The 19000-nt window shown below is 44.8% G+C and overlaps 1 protein-coding gene across 3 annotated transcripts in view; it reads left to right on the top strand.

Moving 5' to 3' along the window:
* LOC141057362 (ankyrin and armadillo repeat-containing protein-like) overlaps positions 1 to 19000 on the top strand; it is a 140798-nt gene that overhangs the window by 87342 nt on the left and 34456 nt on the right. For all 3 annotated transcript variants that reach the window (XR_012222031.1, XR_012222030.1, XM_073553945.1), the window contains exon 3: positions 6520 to 6575. Coding sequence is in view for 1 of the 3 variants with exons in the window: in XM_073553945.1 (XP_073410046.1) it covers positions 6520 to 6575 (56 nt within the window). In the remaining 2 variants the exon portion in view is untranslated. The remainder of the gene's footprint in view (positions 1 to 6519; positions 6576 to 19000) is intronic.

Below are 19000 nucleotides of genomic sequence, written 5' to 3'. Positions count from 1 at the left end.
GCGCTGCAAAAAAAAGCAAGTGTGAAACAGGCCTTAGAGATGCGCCTTTTCTGGGGTGGCTGAGGGCTGACGTTTTTAGCCGGGGGGGCAATATCCAAGGCCCCTTCCTAGGCTATTAATATCAGCCCACAGCTGTCTGCATAGCCTTTGCTGGTTATTAATTATAGGGTGACCCCATGTCATTTTTTTGGGGTCCCCTATTTTAATAGCCAGTAAAGGCTAAGTATACAGCTGTGAGCTGATATTAATAACCTGAGAAGATCCATGGGTACTACCCCTTTCTCATGCTATAAACATCTGCCCCCCAGTCACTTGGAGCACACGCAATTTTTTTTTTGAATTAAACAGATTCTGTTTCACGCAGATTTCGTGTGTGTGTGTATTTATTTAACTCTTCATGTACCATTTTATTATGTTAATTACTAAACATCGGGCTTGGTATTATATATCTGTCTATCTATATATCTAATATATAAAGCTCAAAGTGTGCATGTGTGTATGTGTGTATGTGTGTGTGTGTATGTTTGTTTGTATGTCCGGGATTGGCATCCGCACCGTCGCAGCTACAGCCGCAAAATTTGGCACAGTCACACGTCTGGACCCCGAGAGCGTCCTAAGCTATGTTGTGAGGTGAGATTTTAACCCCGTGCATTCCAATTCACCAAACAATTTTGCCCCTATCTACATACTGGGGGAAAAAGTGTGTGCGCGTCAAGCCCCGCCCCTCATTGTGATGTCACAATTCCCCTATTTGCATACTGGGGAAGCAGTGTGTGCGCCAAGCCCCGCCCCTCATGCTGTCACAATGGTTGCCATGGCAACACTGATGTCATCAAAGGTTGCAAGCCCCGCCGCCGCTCATTATGATGTCATAATGGTTGACTATGAGATGGAGGATGTGTGATGAGTATATGGGCACCGGACTATGGGATGGAGGATATGTATGATGGGTATATGGGAACGGCACTATGGGATGGAGGATATGTATATGGGCACGGGACTATGGGATGGAGCATATGTATGATGGGTATATGGGAACGGGACTATGGGATGTAGGATGTGTGATGGGTATATGGGCACTGGACTATGGAATAGAGGATATGTTTGACGGGTATATGGGCACGGGACTATGGGATGGTGGATATGTATATGGGCACGGGATTATGGGATGGAGGATGTGTGATGGGTATACGGGCACTGGACTATAGGATGGAGGATATGTATGACGGGTATATGGGCACGGGACTATGAGATGAAGGATGTGTGATGGGTATATGGGCACTCGACTATGGGATGGCGAATATGTATGATGGGTATATGGGCATGGGACTATGGGATGGAGAATATGTATGATGGGTATATGGGCATGGGACTATGGGATGGAGAATATGTATGATGGGTATATGGGCATGGGACTATGGGATGGAGGATGTGTGATGGGTATATGGGCACTCGACTTTGGGATGGAGGATGTGTGATGGGTATATGGGCACGGGCCTATGGGATCGTGGATATGTATGATGGGTATATGGGCACGGGACTATGGGATGGAGGATAATTATAATTTTCTATAACTAACCATAGTTAGCTACTATGCCCGGGCAGCGCCGGGCTCTTCAGCTAGTATGTATATATATGTGTATATATACATATATGTATTCTGCTCAAAGAAATAAAGGGAACACAAACAGCCTGTTGCAAATGGAATAGTGTTCCCTTTATTTTTTTGAGCAGTATGTATATATATATATATACATATACACATCTCTGGCAAAAATTAAGAGACCACTGCACAGTTTTATAAAAATCAGCTTCTCTACATGTCTGACAGCCATTCCATTCCAGTGTCAGTTGGAACCAGAGTACACCTCATTCTACTTAATATGCTTCTGATTAGGTGAAAACCTGAACCAAATCTTATTTAATGAAGGAAAGTGTAAAAAATAAACTGCTGTGGGGTTCACAATCCTCTTGCAATATGGACATGCTGGATGGCAAAACAAGTACTAGTAATATCCCAAAATAGGAGTGAAAAAATAGCCTTTAACCATGCCAAAGGAGTTGAAAAGAAAAGTCTTGAGTGAGGAAAAGAAGGGCTTGATTCTGGCTTTACTAGCAGAGGGATACAGTGAGCGTCATGTTGCCTCCATCCTTAAAATTTCTAAGTCGGCAGTCCATTACAACAAGGTCAAGCAGCAGACATTGGGGACAACGAAGCTACAGACCGGCAAAGGGCGAAAATGACTCCACTGACCGGGATGACTGTCATTTTATTTGAATGTCACTCATCAAGTGACCTACTAAAGGAATGACAAAGGGCAGCTGGGGTGAAGTGCACAGCAAGATCAGTTCATAACAGGCTCCTAGAGGCAGGGCTCAAGCCATGTAAAGGTAGAAAAAAGCCTTTCATCAATGAGAAGCAAAGGAGAGCCAGGCTGAAGTTTGCCAAGGACCTTAAGGATTTGACATAGAGGACTGGAGTAAGGTAATCTTCTCTGATGAGTCTAATTTTCAGCTTTTCCCAACACCTGGTTATCTAATAGTTAGGCGGAGCCCTGGAGAGGCGTACAAAGCACAGTGTCTTGCACCCACTGCAAAATTTGGTGGAGGATCGGTGATGATTTGGGGATACTATACCAAGCCAGGAATTGGGCAGGTTAATCTTTGCAAAGGACTTATGAATCAAGCTGCATACAAGGTTATCCTGGAAAAAGAGTTGATTCCTTCTGCTCAGGCAATGTTCCCCAACTCTAAGGACTGGTTTTACTGGCAGGACAATGTGCCATGCCACACAGCTAGGTGAATCAATGAGTGGATGAAGGACCACCACATCAAATCCCTGTAATGGCCAGCCCAATCTCCAGACCTGAACCCCATTGAAAACCTCTGGAATGTAATCAAGAGGAAGATGGATAGTCACAAGCCATCAAACCAAGAAGAACTGCTTACATTTTTGTACCTGGAGTGGCATAAGGTCACCCAAAACCAGTTGTGAAAGACTGATGGAAAGCATGCCAAGATGCATGAAAGCTGTGATTAAAAATCATGATTATTCCACAAAATATTAGTTTATGAACTCTTCCTGAGTTAAAACATTAGTATTGTTGTTTCTAAATGATTATGAACTTGTTTTCTTAGCATTATTTGATGTCTGCAAGCACTGCATTTTTTTTGCTATTTTGACCATTTCTCATTTTCTGAAAATAAATACAAAATTTAATGGTTGGAAATTCGAAGACATGTTGTTGTCAGTAGTTTATAGAATAAAAGCGCAATTTACATTGTACTCAAAAATATACCTATAAAGAGAAAAATCAGACAAACTGAAAATTTTTCAGTGGTCTCTTAATTTTTGCCAGAGCTGTATATGTGTGTGTGTGTGTGTGTATATACACTCACTGGCCACTTTATTAGGTACACCATGCTAGTAAGGGGTTGGACCCCCTTTTGCCTTCAGAACTGCCTCAATTTTTCGTGGCAGAGATTCAACAAGGTGCTGGAAGCATTCCTCAGAGATTTTGGACCATATTGACATGATGGCATCACACAGTTGGCGCAGATTTGTCGGCTGCACATCCCTGATGCGAATCTCCCATTCCACCACATCCCAAAGATGCTCTATTGGATTGAGATCTGGTGACTGAGGAGGCCATTTGAGTACAGTAAACTCATTGTCATGTTCAAGAAACCAATCTGAGATGATTCGAGCTTTATGACATGGCGCATTATCCTGCTGAAAGTAGCCATCAGATGTTGGGTACATTGTGGTCATAAAGGGATGGACATGGTCAGCAACAATACTCAGGTAGGCTGTGGCGTTGCAACGATGCTCAATTGGTACCAAGGGGCCCAAAGAGTGCCCAGAAAAAATTCCCCACACCATGACACCACCACCACCAGCCTGAACCGTTGATACAAGGCAGGATGGATCCATGCTTTCATGTTGTTTACGCCAAATTCTGACCCTACCATCCGAATGTCGCAGCAGAAATCGAGACTCATCAGACCAGGCAACGTTTTTCCAATCTTCTACTGTCCAATTTCGATGAGCTTGTGCAAATTGTAGCCTCAGTTTCCTGTTCTTAGCTGAGAGGAGTGGTACCCAGTGTGGTCTTCTGCTGCTGTAGCCCATCTGCCTCAAAGTTCGACGCACTGTGCGTTCAGAGATGCTCTTCTGCCTACCTTGGTTGTAACGGGTGGCAATTTGAGTCACTGTTGCCTTTCTATCAGCTCGAACCAGTCTGCCCATTCTCCTCTGACCTCTGGCATCAACATGGCATTTCCGGCCACAGAACTGCCGCTCACTGGATTTTTTTTCTTTTTCGGACCATTCTCTGTAAACCCTAGAGATGGTTGTGCGTGAAAATCCCAGTAGATCAGCAGTTTCTGAAATTCTCAGACCAGCCCTTCTGGCACCAACAATCATGCCACGTTCAAAGGCACTCAAATCACCTTTCTTCCCCATACTGATGCTCGGTTTGAACTGCAGGAGATTGTCTTGACCATGTCTACATGCCTAAATGCACTGAGTTGCCTCCATGTGATTGGCTGATTAGAAATTAAGTCTTAACACACAGTTGGACAGGTGTACCTAATAAAGTGGCCAGTGAGTGTATATATAGTCATTGCAAACCTGTCCATACCACAAAATTTCCCCGTAAGGGAAGTGGCCAGAATCAACACAAACTTCTCAATAATATCATAGAAAGAGTTTATTGACTTCAATTTAATCAGTTTCCAAATCAATAGTAATCTCATACATTGAGAGACACATCATGCTACTTGCTCCATTATTCATACTATCATATGAGATACGCTGTACTATGTATAAATCTACTGAAGTGAAAAGTGCAAAAGGGGAAATATTAAAAGGCAACCAATAACCCAGAGTATCCCAAGATTACTCCGTTCTATTTACCGATCCACCATCTATTGCACAATAGCCCATATACATCAAAACTTGAGCCCAGCATAAGCTAACTTACATGGTATGTGGAGACTGTGCCGCGTCCTTCCACCCCAACTCGTGTTTCATCCACACTTCTTCAGGGGCTCAAGCCACCTAGGATATACACCAAACATGTGGAAGAAGGTGCTCTTATTAGATGAAACCAAAATCGAACTTTTTGGCAACAATGCCAAATGATATGTTTGGCGTAAAGGCAACACAACTCATCACCCTGAACACACATCCCCACTGTCAAACATGGTGGTGGCAGCATCATGGTTTGGGCCTGCTTTTCTTCAGCAGGGACAGGGAAGATGGTTAAAATTGATGGGAAGATGGATGGAGCCAAATACAGGACCATTCTTGAAGAAAACCTGTTGGAGTCTGCAAAAGACCTGAGACTGGGACGGAGATTTGTCTTCCAACAAGACAATGATCCCAAACATAAATCAAAATCTATAATGGAATGGTTCACAAACAAACATATCCAGGTGTTAGAATGGCCAAGTCAAAGTCCAGGCCTGAATCCAATTAAGAATCTTTGGAAAGAGCTGAAAACTGCTGTTCACAAATGATCTCCATCAAACCTCACTGAGCTTGAGCTGTTTGCCAAGGAAGAATGGGCAAGAATTTCAGTCTCTCGATGTACAAAACTGATGGAGACATATCCCAAGCGACTTGCAGCTGTAATCGCAGCATAAGGTGGCGCAGCAAAGTATTAAGTTAAAGGGGCTGCATAATATTGCTCGCCCCACTTTTCAGTTTTTGAATTTCCACAAAAATTAAAAATAGCCAATAAATTTTTGTTCAACTTCACAATTAAGTTCCACTTGTTGATTGTTCACCAAAAATTTACATTTGGTATCTTTATGTTTGAAGCATGATACGTGGGAAAAGGTTGAAAAGCTCCAGGGAGCCGAATACTTTTGCATGGCACTGTATGTATGTATGTGTGTGTATATATATATATATATATATATATATATATATACATATATATATATATTATTCACACACATAGAACAAATATAAGTGAATAATATATATATATATCTGTGTAAACTTTATATGTGAACGTGGTATATAATGATATTAATGTCTTCAATGGAGTATGTAAAAGAAGTGTTTGGACAAGGAAATTACATCACAATTTTTTTTTTTGTTAAATAATATATATTTAGGCTACAAATCCGCATGAAAATCCGCATCATATCCACATCAAAAATGCATCAAATCCACATGGATTTTCAGCTGCGTTTTTTGCCAAGAGAGGAAGAATCTGCTCAGAAAATTCCACAGGCAAATCTGCAACTTGTTCACATACCCTAACTGGTTACCTGATTATATAGTCTCTTTAAGTTAGTACATTCAGTTGACAGAAGGCCACAGTATCAACTCTTGAGTAGATCTTATATTGCATTGAATAGAAAATGGTTTGCATTTCCATATGGAAAACCACAACTGCTGTTTATTGGCTTGTAAAAAATGTTAACAACATCTACAGTATATTACAGCCACAAATTTACTTGCTCCTTAGGGTACTATTTTGATTCGTTAGTTTTATTTTACAGTTTAGCTGTGAATGGAGGACGGCCCATCAACCTAACATCAAAGAAAGATCGGGAAGGTAAGAAAATGAAAATCATTTTTGTTTTAATTTGAATTTTACAATGTATTTTTTTACAATGTATTTTTACCTGTAAAACGTAATTTTTTTCAGTAAATATTTAAAATATACAAAGTTTACTTTGCCAAGCTTTATATTTTTGTCAATTTGATGTTAAAAGAATTTGACTCACTATGTTACATGTTAATGTTTTTATTGCTGGGGAGAACTACATGTCTTACGTTCTGTGATGGATATATTAATCATGAGCAGGTTATTGTTACCATATGGATGATCTTGTGAGTACTGCCCATTGTACCTACAAGATAGTGCGTGAAGCTCATCAACTGATAGCATCTAAGTCACTCCTGTAGTTTACCCATTTTATACAGTGGTTAATAGCAACTGCAGCATATTTGACAGAGAGAAGGGTCAGTTCATGGATCCTGATGCAGTTCAAGGTTGCTGATGATCTACCAAGGCAACCAGTTTCCAAATAATGGCCCTCAGGTCTATCATGTGTATCTGAGGGCAGTGGTTTACCGCCAATGGCTGCAGGACATGTGGCTGCTATGGAACCCATAAGCCAAGAGGTCCTGGTGCCAGCATAGGCGCCGGACCCCCCTCCTGTTCAACTGTATCAACATCCGAATCCGATACAGTTGAAGGCAATTATCAAAGAGGGAGTCAGCTAATGCTTTCTCCTCCTTCATTGTTCCTTGGTGTCAGACTTCTCAGCTCAGTGTGCACAATAATGTCACTACATGGAATCCGCTGTGATGAGATGTGTGGTGATTCAGAGTGCTTGCTGCTGAGACCAAGACAACAAGAAGAATAGATTAGTATTGTATATTTTTTTAAATTGTGGTGGCCATAATACTGCATGGAGGTATTGTGGTGGCCATAATACTGCATGGAGGTAATATGGTGGCCATAATACTGCACGGAGGTCTATGTAAGTGCATTATACTACATGGAAGACTATGGAGAGTTCATTATACTGTATGAAGGACTATGGGGGTGAATTATACTATATTGAGGACTATGGAAAGTGATTTTACTGTAGGGAGGACTGTGGAGAGTGCAATATACTGTATGGAGGACTATGGGGAGTGTATTAAACTGTATGGAGAACTATGGAGTACTGTTGTGAGTTCATTCTCTGGTTCACCAGTTGTGAGTTCTCCTTCCAGACACCCTCTGGTGGTAACAGGAGGTAGTGAGGCTGATTTGATCGGTGGAGATCTGCCACCTGAGAATGAGGATGACGATTGGACCTCAGGAGTCTCAGATTGGATTTAAGACAGCCAACACCCTATTCAGTTGCTGGTGATTCCTTCTGGCTTGTCAGCTCTTGGTTTTCAGCTCTGTACCAGTCATCTAAAGCTAAGTTTTTCTGCTAATGTTCACCCTTGATTTTGTTGGTCTATTCAGTTGGCTGGGGGCTGTGCTGAATTTCCACTCTTATTTATCAGTATTTTGCCAATTTGCTTTTTGTCCCTTACTAGTTTGGTCTCTTTTTGCGCTGTCTCAGAATATTTCAGAGAGCTGATATAGTGGGAGAAGTCTAGTGACTTCAGGGTTAATTTTGCTATCAGAAGTGTTGGACATTATTTTTGTAGGGTTTTTGCAGGTTGCAGACAGTGTCTTTCCTTTCCTTTCCTCTCTAATTAGTTTGGACCCCATCGTTTCCTAAGCCTATTTTCCTGCCTGTGTTTGTGCCTTCATCTTGTTTTCACCATCAATACATGTGTGGGGGCTATCTATTCCTTTGGGGTCTGCTCTGGGGCAGTTAGTTTTGCCCTTTTCATGCTTAAGTTTTATTTAGTCCTCCAGCTGTGACGAAGTGTCTAGGAACATCGTAGGTACGCTCCACGGCTGCTGCTAGTTGTGTGGTAGGATCAGGGATCTGCAATCTGCATAGTTACCAACCTCTCTGGTTTTCTGTGACTTAGCTTGTGTCACGCTCGTGCCTTGGCTGAATGGCGTGAGCCGGGGGGTTGTGGCCCCACTGTGCCACAAACCAGACTACCCTGGAAGGGGCGTAACTACGGCAGCTACCTTGGTCTTCACTGGAGCCTCTGATGGTGAGGTCAGGCTTGTGCGGCAGGTAGCTGCCGGGTGCCACTCCAGGGTGGTGTCTGGCTGTGGCTGCTGATCCCACTCGGGAACAGGACACCTGGACAGGTGCGAGTGACAAGCAGGCTGAGACACAGGGCAAGCCTGCACGGCTTGGAGACACGGGACAGGAGGGCACGGCTTGGAGACACAGGACAGGCGGACACGGCTTGGAGACACAGGACAGGCGGACATGGCTTGGAGACACAGGACAGGCGGGCACGGCTTGGAGACACAGGACAGGCGGGCATGGCTTGGAGACACAGGACAGGCGGGCATGGCTTGGAGACACAGGACAGGCGGGCACGGTTTGGATACACAGGACAGGCGGGCACGGCTTGAAGACACAGGACAGATTGGTGTGGTATGAGAAGGGGCAGGTAGGGACCTGTTCACACAGCAGGTGTAGGCAGGAGGGAGTGGTGTATGATGGAACAGGATTTGGACCTGTTCACACAGGAGGTGCAGGTATGGATACAGGCAGAAAGGAGTGGAATATGAAGGAACAGGTTTGGACCTGTTCACACAGGAGGTGCAGGTAGGCGGAGCCGCAGGAGTGCGGAGTAGGCTGGGCTCTAAGGGAGCCGGGCAGGCAGAGCAGCTAGGGAGCCGAGCAGGCAGAGCGCGGCTAGGGAGCCGTGCAGACAGAGAGCGGCTAGGGAGCCGTGCAGACAGAGCAGCTAGGGAGCCGTGCAGACAGAGCGGCTAGGGAGCCGTGCAGACAGAGCAGATAGGGAGCCATGCAGACAGAGCGGCTAGGGAGCCGTGCAGACAGAGCGGCTAGGGAGCCAATGCACAGATAAAGCTGCGAGGGTGCAGATGCACAGATAAAGCTGCGAGGGTGCAGATGCACAGATAAAGCTGCGAGAGTGCAGCTTTATCTGTGCATCTGCACCCTCGCAGCTTTATCTGTGCATCTGCACCCTCGCAGCTTTATCTGTGCATCTGCACCCTCGCAGCTTTATCTGTGCATCTGCACCCTCGCAGCTTTATCTGTGCATCTGCACCCTCGCAGCTTTATCTGTGCATCTGCACCCTCGCAGCTTTATCTGTGCATCTGCACCCTCGCAGCTTTATCTGTGCTTTATCCGTGTCTGCACGGCTCCCTAACCGCTCTGCCTGCTCGGCTCCCTAGCCGCTCTGCCTGCCCGGCTCCCTTAGAGCCCAGCCTACTCCGCACTCCTGCGGCTCCGCCTACCTGCACCTCCTGTGTGAACAGGTCCAAACCTGTTCCTTCATATTCCACTCCTTTCTGCCTGTATCCATACCTGCACCTCCTGTGTGAACAGGTCCAAATCCTGTTCCATCATACACCACTCCCTCCTGCCTACACCTGCTGTGTGAATAGGTCCCTACCTGCCCCTTCTCATACCACGCGAATCTGTCCTGTTTCTCCAAGCCGTGCCCGACTGTCCTGTGTCTCCAAACCGTGCCCGCCTGTACTGTGTCTCCAAGCCATGCCTGCCTGTCCTGTGTCTCCAAGCCGTGCCCGCCTGTCCTGTGTCTCCAAGCCGTGTCCGCCTGTCCTGTGTCTCCAAGCTGTGTCCGCCTCTCCTGTGTCTCCAAGCCGTGTCCGCCTGTCCTGTGTCTCCAGGCCGTGTCCGCCTGTCCTGTGTCTCCAAGCCGTGCCCGCCTGTCCCGTGTCTCCAAGCCGTGCTGGCTTGCCCTCTGTCTCAGCCTGCTTGTCACTCGCACCTGTCCAGGTGTCCTGTTCCCGAGTGGGATCAGCAGCCACAGCCAGACACCACCCTGGAGTGGCACCCGGCAGCTACCTGCCGCACAAGCCTGACCTCACCATCAGAGGCTCCAGTGAAGACCAAGGTAGCTGCCATAGTTACGCCCCATCCAAGGTAGTCTGGTTTGTGGCACAGTGGGGCCACAACCCCCCGGCTCGTGCCATTCAGCCAAGGCGCGAGCGTGACAGTTTGCACAGGCCTTGTTTCAGTGGGAGTGGCGAAACTAAATAGTCAAGGGCTCCAGGTGATTGGTAAGGGACATATTACACAGGTGCACCATGACTGCATAAGAACCAGAGAGTTCAGGCGCCGCCCCCCTATACACACAGTCTGGAAACATGGATAGCAGAGGCACAGAGCTGGCAACAGACAGAATTCACAGCATGGCTTGAAGCAGAAAGTAAGTTGGTGTGCGGGGGATGGGAGGCCATGCAGTGATGCCAGCAGGGTTGTTACAGCTTGTTTTGCTTTTTTCTCCTCGGTGACCCATTCATAACAGAATCACCAGCCATACCGCAGATTCTAGGGTACTCAAAAGCAGGAAAAAGTTGTTAAAAAAAAAAAAGAAAAACGAAATGAAAAAAAATGTCAATTTTTTAAAAAATATTTTTTCCTCTTTTTTCCTCTGGGGCCGTAGGAGGATTTTTTTTTCTTTTTCCTAATGGAGATTAAGCAATTGTCTGATCGTGTGGAGCAGCTGGCTGCTGAAGTGCAGGGAATTTCCACCTACCTCATTCAGTCACATGCTGCTGAACCTAAGATTCCTACTCCTGATGTGTTTTCTGGGGATCGGTCTAAATTTCTGAATTTTAAGAATAATTGTAAATTATTTCTGGCCTTGAAGCCTAACTCATCGGGGAGCTCTGTGCAGCAGGTGAAAATTGTCATCTCCTTGCTGCGCGGCGATCCGCAGGATTGGGCTTTTCTCTGACACCTGAAAATCCTATTCTGACTAATGTGGATGCATTTTTTCAAGCCTTGGGGTTGTTGTATGATGAACCTAATGCTGTTGATCAAACTGAGAGAACCCTGTTGGCATTAAACCAGGGTCAGGATTCTGCAGAGTTATACTGTCAAAAATTCCGAAAGTGGGCGGTCCTTACTACATGGAATGATAGTGCATCGGCAGCTCTCTTTCGGAAGCGTTTATCAGAGACCATAAAAGATGTTATGGTGGGATTTCCTGTTCCCTCTGGTCTGGATGATTCCATGTCATTAGCCATTCAAGTTGATCGGCATTTACGTGAACATAAAACTACACGGGAGGTGCTGCCACCTTTTGAACAAACGTCTGAACCTATGCAATGTGATGGGGTTTTGTCTAGGGCGTAACGTCAGGAGTTTAGAAGGCATAATAAGCTGTGTTTTTTCTGTGGAGACGCCTCTCATATTATTTCTGTCTGCCCAAAACGAGAGAAACGTTTTGCACACACATTTGCTGTGGGCAGAATACAACCTAAGTTTCTATTGGCAATTACTCTGATCTGCTCCTTATCTACGTTTTCCACGAAGGCTTTTGTGGATTCAGGAGCAGCGTTGAATCTGATGGATTTGGACTTTGCTAAACGTTGTGGTTTTTCCATGACGCCTCTGCGGACACCTATTCCTTTGAGGGGTATTGATGCTACTCCTTTGGCGGAGAATAAACCTCAGTTTTGGACCCAGGTGACAATGCGAGTTGCCCCAGACCACCAAGAAAATTGTAAATTTTTGGTGCTGCATAATTTGCATGATACTATTGTTCTGGGTTTTCCTTGGTTGCAAACTCATAATCCAGTTTTGGATTGGAAATCTGGGTCTGTGGTGAGTTGGGGTTGTCAGTGTGTTCTTAGGGAAGCTTCTGTTTTCTCCACCTCTCCTCAGTCTCATAATATTCCTGATTATCTGGCCGATTTTTCTGATGTATTTAGTGAGAGCAAGTCTGCGTCTTTGCCTCCTCATAGGAGTTATGACTGTGCAATTGAGTTGATGCCTGGGTGTAAATTTCCCAAGGGTCGGCTTTTCAACTTATCAGTACCCGAACATGATTCTATGTGATCCTATATTAAGGAGTCATTGGAAAAGGGTCATATTAGACCATCCTCGTCACCTTTAGGTGCTGTTTTTTTTCTGTGGCCAAGAAAGATGGTTCATTAAGACCGTGTATTGATTATCGTTCCCTTAACAAGATGACGGTTAAATATCAGTACCCGTTACCTCTGATGTCTGATTTATTCACCAGAGTTAAGAGTGCCTGCTGGTTTACTAAGCTTGATCTCAGGGGGCATATAATCTTATTCGCATCAAGCACGGGGATGAATGGAAGACGACGTTTAATACTCCGGAGGGACATTTTGAGTACTTGGTGATGGCTTTTGGGCTCACTAATGCCCCTTCTGTCTTCCAGTCCTTTATGAATGACATGTTCCGTGACTTTGTGGATAAGTTTTTGATCATCTATCTGGATGATATTTTGATCTTTTCTAGTGATTGGGATTCTCATGTGGAACACGTCCGGATTGTGTTCCGGATTTTGAGGGAGAATTCCCTGTTTGTTAAGGGATCGAAATGCCTCTTTGATGTACAGAGGATTTCATTTTTGGGATTTATCTTATCTCCATCGACTATTGAAATGGACCCAGCCAAGGTGCAGACCATTTATGATTGGGTTCAGCCTACTTCTTTGAAGGCCCTCCAGAAGTTTTTGGGTTTTGCTAATTTCAATCATAAATTTATAGGTAATTTTTCTGGTATTGTCAAACCACTGACTGATCTGACCAAGAAGGGCGCTGATGTGCTGAATTGGTCTCCTGAGGCTGTCTCAGCATTTCAGGAGCTTAAGCGGAGATTTACTTCACGTCCAGTTTTACGGCAACTTAATGTCTCACTTCCATTTCAGGTGGAGGTAGATGCTTCTGAGATTGGTGCAGGAGCTGTTTTGTCCCAAAAAGACCCTGTGACTTCTAAGATGAATCCCTGTGCCTTCTTTTCTCGAAAGTTCTCCCCATCTGAACGCAACTATGACGTGGGGAATCGGGAATTGTTGGCCATGAAGTGGGCATTTGAGGAGTGGAGACATTGGTTGGAGGGAGCTAGACATCAAGTTGTGGTCCTCACCAATCACAAGAATTTGATTTATCTGGAGTCGGCCAAACGCTTGAATCCTAGACAGTCTAGATGGGCCTTGTTTTTCACGCGTTTTAATTTTGTGGTCTCTTTTCTTCCGGGCACTAAGAATGTTAAGGCAGACGCCCTTTCTAGGAGTTTCTTTGCCGATTCCCTTAGTGTGACCGAGCCTACTACCATCCTAGGTGAGGGGGTAGTTCTTTCTGCCATTTCGCCCGATTTGAGACGTGCCCTGGAGGAATTTCAGGAGGATAAACCTGAGTGTTGTCTTATGGGAAAATGGTATGTTCCTGACCAGTGGAGAGAGTGATGTCTGAAATTCATTGCTCCGCATTGGCTGGTCATCCAGGTATTTTTGGTACCAGAGATTTGGTGAGTCAGTGCTTTTGGTGGCCTGCCTTATCTCATGACGTTAGGAATTTTGTACAGTCCTGTGGGACTTGTTCTCGGTCTAAACTCTGTTCTCGTGGGCTGCTGATGCCCTTGCCGGTGCCCAGGAGGCCATGGACCCATATCTCAATGGATTTTTTTATGATCTTCCTGTCTCTCAGAGAATGACTGTTATCTAGGTGATTTGTGATAGATTTTCGAAGATCGTTCATCTTGTACCACTCACAAAGTTGCCATCTTCCGCTGAGTTGGTGCCCTTGTTTTTACAACAGGTCGTTCGGTTACATGGGATTCCTGAGAACATTGTGTCCGACAGAGGAGTCCAGTTTGTTACCAGATTCTGGAAAGCCTGGGAATCCAGTTACCCTTCTTCTCCGCGTTTCATCCCCCAGACCAATGGACAGACTGAGAGAACAAACCAGACCTTGGAGTCTTATTTGAGATGTTTTTTTTTCTGCTGATCAGGATGATTGGGTCTCATTTTTGCCCTTGGCCGAATTCGCACTGAACAATAGAGCTAGTTCTGCCTCTTTGATGTCACCCTTTTTCTGTAATTTTGGGTTTCATCCTCGATTCTCTTCAGGGCAAGTGGAATCTTCGTCCTGCCCAGGTGTGGACACTGTGGTTAAGAGAATGCAGCAGATATGGGACCAAGTAGTGGATAAGTTGTCACTCTCTCAGGAAAAGGCCCGGCGATTTTCCAACCGGCATAGGACCATTGGTCCCCGGTTTAAAGTGGGTGATATGGTTTGGTTGTCATCTAAGAATATTCCTATGAAGGTTGCATCTCCTAAATTTAAGCCAAGATTTATTGGTCCTTATAAGATTTTGGAAATTCTTAAACTTGTTTCGTTTCGTTTGGCTCTTCCAGTTACGTTCAAGATCCATGACGTATTTCACAAATCTCTGTTGAAGAGGTTTGTTGAGTCAGTGGTTCCTATGGCAGCACCTCCTGACCCTGTATTGGTTGAAGTCAATGTGAAATATGAGGTAGAGAAAATATTTGATTTTCGTTTGGTTAGACGGAGACTCCAGTATTTGGTCAAATGGAAGGGTTATGGTCAGGAGGATAATTCTTGGGTCTCTGCCTCCGATATTCATGCCAATAGATTGGTTCGTGCTTTTCACTGGGCCCATCCTGATCAGCCTGGTGGCGTGGATGAGGGTTCAGTGACCCCTCCTCAAGGGGGGGTACTGTTGTGAGTTCATTCTCTGGTTCACCAGTTGTGAGTTCTCCAGGTAGTGATTGTGATTTGATCGGTGGAGATCTGCCACCTGAGAATGAGGATGATGATTGGACCTCAGGAGTCTCAGATTGGATTTAAGACAGCCAACGCCCTATTCAGTTGCTGGTGATTCCTTCTGGCTTGTCAGCTCTTGGTTTTCAGCTCTGTTCCAGTCATCTAAAGCTAAGTTTTTCTGCTAATGTTCACCCTTGATTTTGTTGGTCTATTCAGTTTTTTAGTGTGGTCAGCCAGCCCCGGCTGGGGGCTGTGCTGAATTTCCACTCTTATTTATCAGTATTTTGCCAATTTGCTTGTTGTCCCTTACTAGTTTGGTCACTTTTTGCTCTGTCTCAGAATATTTCAGAGTGCTGATATAGTGGGAGAATTCTAGTGACTTCAGGGTTAATTTTGCTATCAAAAGTGTTGGACATTATTTTTGTAGGTTTTTTTGCAGGTTGCAGACAGTGTCTTTCCTTTCCTCTCTAGTTAGTTTGGGCCCCATCGTTTGCTCAGCCTATTTTCCTGCCTGTGTTTGTGCCTTCATCTTGTTTCACCGTCAATACATGTGTGGGGGCTATCTATTCCTTTGGGGTCTGCTCTGGGGCAGTTAGTTTTCCCCTTGTCATGCTTCAGGCTTATTTAGTCCTCCGGCTGTGATGAAGTGTCTAGAAACATCGTAGGTGCGTTCCACGGCTGCTGCTAGTTGTGTGGTAGGATCAGGGATCTGCAATCTGCATAGTTACCAACTTCTCTGATTTTCTGTGACTTAGCTTGTTTTGTTTTTTTCTCCTCGGTGACCCATTCATACCAGAGTACATTATACTATATGGAGGACTATGGGTAGTGTATTATACTATATGGAGGACAATGAGGAGTGCATTACACTTTTTGCAGGGCTATGGGAGGTGCATTACACTGTATGGAGGACTATGAGGAGTGCACTATACTGTATGGAGGTGTCACAATCCATGTTTGGATTGTGGCAGATCTGGCTCACATATAACCTTTTTTTCTTCAAGCCTCTGTGTTATGAATGGGTCACCAAGGAGGAAACAAGACCAAGCCAAGTCACAGAAAACCAGAGAGGTTGGTAACTACGTGGATTGCAGACCCCTGATCCTAACCACACAACTAACAGCAGCCGTGGAGCGTACCTACGATGATTCTAGATGCCTCGTCACAGCCGGAGGACTAAATAAACCTAAAGCAAGAAAAGGGGAAATCTAAAACTGCCCCAGAGCAGACCCCAAAGGAATAGACAGCCCCCACACATGTATTGACGGTGAGACAAGAAGAAAACACGAACACAGGTAGGAAAATAGGCTGAGCAAACGATGGGGCCCACACTAGCTAGAAAGGACAGGAAAGGAAAGATACTGTCTGCAATCATGCCAAAAAACCCTGCAAAGATGTCCAACACTTCTGATAACAAAAAATACCCTGAAGTCACTAGACTTCTCCCAATATATCAGCACTCCGGCATATTCTGAGAACAGAGCAAAAAGGGGCCAATCTAATACGGGTCAAAAAGCAAACTGGCACATACAGTGACTTAAGAGTGGAAATTCAGCCCCAGCCAGGGATGGCTGGCCACACAAAAAACTGAATAGACCAAACCAAATCAAATGTGAACATTAGCAAAAATAACTTAGCTTGAGAAGGCAGGAACTAAGCTGGAAACTAAGACCTCAGGAGGCAGGAAAAAATCACCAGCATGGGAATAGGGAGTCGGCTGTCTTAAATCCAGTCTGAGACTCCAGATGTCCACTCCTCTTCCTCATTATCAGGTGGCAGGTCTCTGTTAATTAGATCAGCTTCACTACCTCCTGCCACCACCAGAGGGAGCCCGAAAAGAGACCTCACAACTCCTGTCAGCACAACCAGCTCCCTCACCAGAAACCAGAGGCAGACCAGAAAATGAGTTCACAACACCTTTGGCTCAATGTTAGTTTTGCCACCGGTGGCCGCTGGGGTTATTACAACCTTGGTTGCTGCTAATGGGTTGCCCCCGGTGGCCGCTGGGGTTACTACATGTGTAAATTAGCCAGCAGGAGTTAACTGTTGTGAATTTTCTTTCTGGACTCCCTCTGGTTATTACTGAAGGTAGTGGAGCTGGTCAGATTGACAGAGGGGTTGCAAGTTCTCTTTCTGGGCTCCCTCTGGTGGTTACTGGAGGTAGTGGAGCTGATCTGATTGACAGAGGCTTGCCACCTGATAATGAGGATGATGATTGGAGATCTGGGGTTTCAGATTGGGGTTTAAGATAGCCGACTCCCTCTATTCCTGCTGGTGATTTTCTTCCTGTGCCTTCAGAGGTCTGATGTCTCCTGCTCTGTCCCTGCATGGTTTAGCTAAGTGGTTCATTTGCTTTTCTGTTTGCATTTGATATGGTTTTGTCTATCTCTGCTTTGTGCGGGTCAGCCAGCTCCGGCTGGGGCTGTGCTGAATCACCTCCCATATGTTAAGGCTTGTGCCAGTTTGTTTTGTCCCCTGTTATATTGGTCTCTTTTTGCTTTGCTTTCAGAATATACCAGAGTGCTGATATAGTGGGGGCGAAGTCGTGCGACTTCAGTGTTTTTTGTGCATCAGACGTGTTGGACTTTTTGCAGGGTTTTTTGCGTGATTGCAGACAGTGTCTTTCCTTTCCTGTCCTGTCTAGTCAGTGTGGGCCCCATCATTTTCTCAGTCTATTTTCCTACCTGTGTTTGTGTTTTCATCTTGTCTCAGTGACAATATATGTTTGTGGGCTATCTATTCCTTTGGGGTCTGCTCTGGGGCAGTTTAAATTTCCCCTTTCTTGCTTTAGGCTTAGTTAGCTCTCCGGCTGTGCCGAGGTGTCTAGGATCATCCAAACATCAGAAAAAATGAGAGGTTTTTTTCCAAAAAAAGGAAATTATTTTTAAAGCAAAATAGTACAATGTTTTGTCATCTATATAAAAGTTTTTAATTTATTGAGTACAAATACATTTCTCAAAAGACAAAACACGTAGTTACAAAAAGTTACACATAAAAGGCAGGTAGTAATGCAACCGTAGTTGTGACATGGAGACATATGTAAATGCCTAGATGCTAGAAACTCCCACATATACAACAATGGCCACACTGTAAACGCCAATAAGTACCATCTCTTAAGCATTCAGGTAAACACAAGTAACAAAAGAATGCAAATAGAGATTCATTATGTAAAAAAGAACAGTCCCCTTGAGGGATTACATCGCCCCCCGAGGAAGCGAGGTTCGAAACGCGCGTCGGGGTGTTCCTGTGTGACGTGGTAAGACTTTGCCAACAAGCAGCAACCTTGTACGCCTTCAGAGTCCTCCTGGATGGAGAAAGAAAAATGTTGTGAAGAAGAAACGGAGAGTGGTGGTCATGGGGGATTCCCTGTTGAGAGGAACTGAGGCCGCTATCTGCAGACCGGATATAACTTCAAGAGAAATGTGTTGTCTTCCAGGTGCAAAAATTAAAGATGTGTCTGACAGGATATCAGGACTCTTCAGACCTACAGATGACTACCCATTCCTGCTACTACATGTGGGGACAAATGACACCGCAAGAAACGACCTGGAAACCATCTGCAGAGACTTTGAAGACTTAGGCAAGAAAGTTCAGTCCCTCTGTCCTTGTTCACATTCACGTCACTTGACAAGTGGAAAGGTTTTAAATACAAGAGTTAGGACTGTCCCACAAGGGTTGCCGTGACGTGGCGGGATGGCTTCTACATTATTTTGATCAAAATTATGTTAACTAAATACCCTTATTACTATTATTACTACCTTCATGCAATTTTTGCAATATATTTTTTTTACTTTTTTATTCCAGGATATTTGTTTTGTGTTTTGTTTTTGGTTTTCTCTGTGTAAAGGTCATGTGT

This window comes from Dendrobates tinctorius, unplaced genomic scaffold (genome assembly GCF_039654945.1).
Source record: "Dendrobates tinctorius isolate UK_male_01 unplaced genomic scaffold, ASM3965494v1 ptg000204l, whole genome shotgun sequence".
NCBI lineage: Eukaryota > Metazoa > Chordata > Amphibia > Anura > Dendrobatidae > Dendrobates > Dendrobates tinctorius.
This window is presented reverse-complemented; position numbering and strand designations above follow the sequence as displayed.